The sequence below is a fragment of the Impatiens glandulifera genome, chromosome 9 (assembly GCF_907164915.1).
Source record: "Impatiens glandulifera chromosome 9, dImpGla2.1, whole genome shotgun sequence".
NCBI classification, from domain to species: domain Eukaryota; kingdom Viridiplantae; phylum Streptophyta; class Magnoliopsida; order Ericales; family Balsaminaceae; genus Impatiens; species Impatiens glandulifera.
The window spans coordinates 10,288,855-10,294,934 of NC_061870.1; the positions used below are offsets into that span (position 1 = coordinate 10,288,855).

The window sequence follows — 6,080 nt, forward strand, 5'->3', positions numbered from 1 at the left end:
TGTTCAGTCAATAAATGATAACTGTTTGTTTATTTTTAAAATTGAAAAAATATTTAATGCCTAATTAGTATATGTAGATGACATACTCATTGTTAAAACTCATTGTTAAAAATTGTTTACAGACTATTGATAATGTTAAGCAATATCTAGATTCAAAATTCACAATCAAAGATTTAGGTAATGCTAAGTATTCCTTAGACTAGAATTACAACGCACTTGTGCTGATTTGTTTATAAATCAGTGCAAGTATATACTTGACATATAGCTGCCCATGATTATCTAGTTGTAAACAAGTTAAAATTCCCATAAAAAGAGATAAAATTTAATGAATCAGACAGTCTAGAATTAGTTGAACCAAAAAAAAATTAGAAGACTAATTGGACGACTGATTTACTTAAACTTCTCTCGAACAGATATTGGTTTTGGTGTTCAATAGTTGAGTCAATATATGCATAAACCATTAGAAGTTCATTTGGAGACAACTTTACATGTAGTTAAATATTTAAAGGGCACACCTTCACTAGGACTTTTTTACCCTTGTAATTCTAACTATATGATTGAGGGTTTCGAGATGTCGATTGAGCAACATGTACAGGCAGTCGAAGATCTCTCACATGTTATTGCATTAAACTTTGAGGAACTTTGGTGTCACGGAAGACAAAAAAACAAACTATGGTATTAGGGTCGACCATTGAGGCATAATACCGGAGTATGACCATTACAGTTTGTGAGCTAAAGTGGATATCTTACTTGTTGAATGATTTTAACAAAAAAGTGAGTTTACCGATTCCACTTCGATGTGATAATGAAGTTGCAATTCATAATGCTAAAAATTCGGTCTTCCACGAGAGAACGAAACATTTAGATATAGATTGTCACCTTGTTTGAGATGACTTTAAACAAGGTTTTATTTAACATATACATGTCTATTCAAAGATACAGGAAGCTAACATATTCAAAAAAAACATTTGACCGTGGTTTATTTTTCAGCCTCCAGACAAAATGAACCTGAGAGATGTTCATTTTGAGGAGATAATTAAAATAATAATGAAAACAATTAGTTTATATTCAATTTTAATGTACCGTAATATTTTAATATCTGGATTTTTACATTTTCAAATCTCTATCCGCCCTAATCAATTTTTATGTCTTGATCTTTAATCAAGAGATTTACCATTCCCCAATCAAAATAACAAGATCCAGTGGACCGGTGGCTTCATTTGTCTTCGGTGGCTTCATTTGTCTTCCTCTAACCTGTATATTTGGTTCGCAATATTTTTGATCGATCACATTTCCCTATAAATTCCAATTGGAGAATTTCTATGGAAACAAATTTAGAAGAGCTATTGAAGATTTTTTAAACATGAATAAGAGAGCTAGTTCCATTTTGCCTTTCTATAATTTTTTTAATTTATTTTATCTAAAAACACCTTTTAATTCATAAAAGAAAAAAATTATTTAAGATAAATTATAAAAATATTTTTTTATTTATTTATTTTTAATAAAATAAAATATATTTTAATATTTTAATTTTAAATTAAATAATTTGATAGATAGAATATAGTGATTTAATAAAAATAATCTTTTTAAAAAGTTAAAAAAATATAAAAATAACCCAAATAACTCAAGATGAACAAAGTAAGAGTATTCATTTTTTACTAGATTTATTTTCTTGAGATAGCTATCATAATTCATAATCCTTACAATTATACCCCTTTAAATCAAAGTATTTTATTAAATTAAATCAATTTTTTAGTAAAATGAATTATTTTCAATAGTATTTTCTTTATATTACTACTAAATTAGATATATTTACTTAAGTAAAATTTAAACTTCTTGAATATGAGATATTTAAAATTATTCTCAAAATCATTCATTATACAATCATTAATCACTTTTTCAATTTTTAATTGGCCAGTGTTATTTGAGTTCTATTTTAAATCCATTCCAATCATTTAAGTTATACACTAAAATACTTTTATTTTATCATTTTTTCATAAACTAGTAGGATATCTACGTTATATAACCGGAAAATATAAACAAAGTTTTTATAATAATAGTGAATCTTGAATTTCTTCCCCCAAAACGTGCACATTCTCATATTCAATAAGAATCGCATCAGAATTAAGATTGTCGGCATGTTTAACACGTTCGGCACAATCGGCATGGTTGGAACATTCGACATAGTTAGCACGGTCGCGCAATTCCATTGATTTGGTAGTCGGTTACGGAAAACGTGGTTGGAGTAAAAATTGTCGGCACATCTGGCACGTTCGGCACAACCAACACGTCTGGCACATTGGGGAAAATTGTATAGGGTTTAAATAAGGTCGTTTCAAGATTGTTTCTCTCTGACTTCAATTCCCTATTCTGAAGTATTCTTAAAATGTGGGTAAAAGGAAAAACAACAAGTAGAAAGAAGTGCATGACTTTGTTCTTAAAGGAATCAAAGAAATTGCAGAGAATGAAATTAACCGAGTAATTGAACAAGACAACAAGTAATTAACAAAAAAAGTGTAGAAAAGCATCAAAGACCCAATTATTACTCAAAAGTCTTTGGAAAATAATGTAGGGATCAAGGAAAAAAGAGTTTGGATGATAAGGTATAATCAAATGACCAATTTATTTAGACTTAAAAAAAATCACAAAACTCCTGATACATGCTAAAAAAGGAGAGATTGTACTTAGTAGGGAGAAAATGCAAAATACAATAATTAAGCTTAATATTACTATCTACAAGACTGGAATTTACTCAAGAATGATGAATATGAAGTCATAATAAAATAGTCTTGATAGGAACGGTGTAATCAATAGAGACGGGGGTCTAACTATTGACGACAACTTCTGGAAAATGGTTTGATAGAAATCATGTTAGGGATTAATATTACTTTTTATTCTTCACAAACCCTTACAAACTCTTGAAGTGATTCAAGTGCGGAACTGTTTGTTCAGGTTTGAAGCTTTGAACCAATGAGAGAAGGAAAGACATAATGTAAAGGTCACAACAAGTTGTTCATTGATGTTCGGAGCAAACTCTCCTACGCCACCTCTTCTTCCAACAACCGGAAGGATTTCACTATACTTCTTTGAATCAAATACAATTTACTAGCTAGCTAACACTCTGTTGAGAAGAACACGGTCTATTCAACTTACAATATGATTAAGAATATCTCTCAGCTAGACAGATTTTAATTCTCTCTCTTGAACTTGAAGATGTACAAATCAGTAAGTGCAAGAGTATAAGATTGATAGAAGCTAAGGCTGGTAAGACCGGTACGTCGACCGTTGTCCTTGAGAATATATATATAGAGTTAGGACACCAATAGTCGAATCTTCTAGATGGACACATGGCAAGCGCCCATTGGAAAACCTCCATAGTACAAGAGTACAGTAGGCTCTATGCACATGGATCGTGGCCATACCGAACTAGTAGTGCGCCGTTTATTCTTCTGGAACTGTCCTTTACTGAACAAGTAGAGGGAGGAATATTCGCGTACGTTGCGTTCATTCATTAGATACAAATAGCTGGCGTACCGGATTGCACGGATGAGTGGAGCAGGAGTAGCGTACAACTAGTTGATCGTGGGTAGACGTATGCTAACTTCAAACAGTTGCTGAAGCGAGGCATTAGACGTGCTCCATTAGACCACTAAGTCTAAGAAAGTTAGATGTCAACGTCTAATAGCGAGATCCATTAGACCACCAAGTCTAATGGAGTTAGATTGCATGTCTAACTACGCATTTGTTGCACTTCTCACTACGTATTTGTTAGACTGCACGTCTAACTACGTATCTGTTAGATTGCACGTCTAACTACGTATTTGTTAGACTTCACGACTAACTACGTATCTGTTAGACTGCACGTCTAACTACGTATCTGTTAGACTACACGTCTAACTACGTATCTGTTAGACTGCACGTCTATCTACGTATCTGTTAGACTGCACGTCTAATTACGTATCTGTTAGACTGCACGTCGAACTACATATCTGTTAGACTGCACGTCTAACTACGTATCTGTTAGACTGAACGTCTAACTACATATTTGTTAGACTGCACGTCTAACTACGTGACACGTCTAATTAGCTTGTTTCAGTCCATGTCTAATTTAACATAGTTTTAATGCACCTGCACAAAAACAATTAGACGACTTAACTTCATTCTTAATCAAAGTTTTACTAATACATCATTAAAATAACGTTAGTCAAATTAATTTGACCCAACAATTTCCCCCTTTTTGATGATGTTAAAAATTTTCCATATTAATAAGATAAGATAACCACCTATCAAATTAAAATAAGAATAACACTAGTTCACAAACTTCAAGCATAAGTTCCAAAAATCAATTTCCAAAAACGAAAAAATATAATTAAAGAAAACAGATTATGATCCTTCCCTTTTCACGTTTGGATCAGCAAACCCTTCACCAGTCAATAGATTTTGAAAGCGAGAGACGAGAGCACGACCACCACTTCCACCACTTCCACCACCTCGGTCACCACCGCGACCTCCACCTCTTTTGACTAGTCTATATATTTCTTCATCAATAGCTTTTCTTTTAGATCTGGTGCCTCTCGAAGCACCTCCTCTTGAACTACCGCCTCTTGAACTATCTTCCCCCTTTTTAACATTATCATTATTAAGAGCAATAAGGGCTCTTTTTTTTCAGCGGCAGCTTCAGCAACTTCCATGGCTTGAACCGACCTTGCAAAAGAGTCATCTTGTTCCATACGTTTAGCGTTGACTCTATTCATATAATTGGTCATCTTAACCATTTGATTTTGAAAAAGATTCAGTCCATTCATAATTTCTTGATGAAACGTCAAGTTAAATTCCTTTTGTTCCTCAAACTTCACCGTCTTTCTTTTGAAGAGATTCTTTTCAAACTTAGAATAGGTAGAGTTGACGATGTGGACTTCGTAAGTATTTCTCTTCATTGTCTTCTCCAATTCTTTCTAAGTTGCAAGAAAAGAGGAAAATTCTTTTTTGTTTGAACTATATCCCTTCTCGAGATTTGACATTCTAGACTGCATGTCCAACATATTATTTTGAAGAGAATGCATCATCTCTGTTATAGAGTTTAGGAGCTTTGTACTTCCAAGGAAGGTTTCTTCAGCAGATGACACTTCTAGAGAGCTGTCTGGAGCAGTTCGAATGGGACTAACATGAGTATGAACCTGTATAGAATACTTCGGTTCTTCTACCTCAGATGCATCCCTAGACTTCTCTTGATCTTTGAGAATGTCTTCACAAATTTTATGAATCTATTCTAAAGTTTCTTCGGGATGAAGGGGTAGCTCAGCAACTTTATAAATAATGTCCACCAGTGTCTTAATATGAGAGGATCGAGGAGATGGTGAGCAAGGAACGAAGCATTCTTCTAATGGTATTCCTTCCGACGAATTTTCGTTATTAGCTTGTTCCCCCTCAGTTGAAGGAATCTTATCAGATTCGTCTCCTTTCGTGGGTTCCACCTTAATTTGTGCTGCAATAGGCTGATCAGCCTCAGCCTCTTTCACTAGAGATTGCTTTGCTTCTAGAACAGGAGTTTCCAGCACATCTGATTCCTGTTGACGAACAGGCGATTGAGTAATTTCAGCAATATTCTCCTCTTCTTCCATGATTGAATTAGGTTGAACAAGATCTTGAGTCTGATCGATAAGGGGCTGGTCCAACAAGCGTTTCTCTTCAACAGATAAATTCCCCAATTCAATGAGATGAGCAGCAACTTGCTCTTCTTCTTGTGATATCACATTATCATCCTCAGAGAGTTGCATCTACTTGTCGTCGCTCGATGGATTATAAAACGGATTTAACCCTGAAGACCCGGTGTTATGAATAAATCTGAGAATAGTTGAGCTATAGTTGCTCATGATTTGATCAAGTCTCTTTAATGAACATTCTTCTACAGTAGCATTTATTTCCATCGGATTGAAATTTCCCTTTCTTGCCTCGAGTAGAAGAAAGAGAGCTTGACCTTTGATGTTAGTTTCCACCAGATCTTTCATCTTGAGGTCTTTATGGACCTCAGTGGTTTTAGCCCACTTCAAGACTCGTTTCTCCACATTGATCAGCTTCCT

The 6,080-nt window shown here is 34.0% G+C and overlaps 1 protein-coding gene across 1 annotated transcript; it reads right to left on the minus strand.

The window, feature by feature from the left end:
• Window positions 1-4,383: 4,383 nt before the first annotated feature.
• Window positions 4,384-5,777, minus strand: LOC124915809. The gene is made up of 2 exons (XM_047456563.1): window positions 5,325-5,777; window positions 4,384-4,620 (listed from the first exon to the last, which is right to left on the minus strand). The coding sequence occupies exons 1-2, from the start codon at window positions 5,775-5,777 to the stop codon at window positions 4,384-4,386; spliced, it is 690 nt and encodes a 229-aa protein (XP_047312519.1).
• Between the last annotated feature and the right edge of the window lie 303 nt (window positions 5,778-6,080).

What these genes read in the sequence shown, in the direction of transcription:
- LOC124915809 (XM_047456563.1), bottom strand. Translation starts at nt 5,777, where the DNA reads ATGCAACTCTCTGAGGATGATAATGTGATATCACAAGAAGAAGAGCAA. An exon ending in CCTCTCATATTAAGACACTG is followed by an intron (nt 4,621 to 5,324) that starts GTGGACATTATT and finishes AATGTTAAAAAG; the next exon opens with GGGGAAGATAGTTCAAGAGG.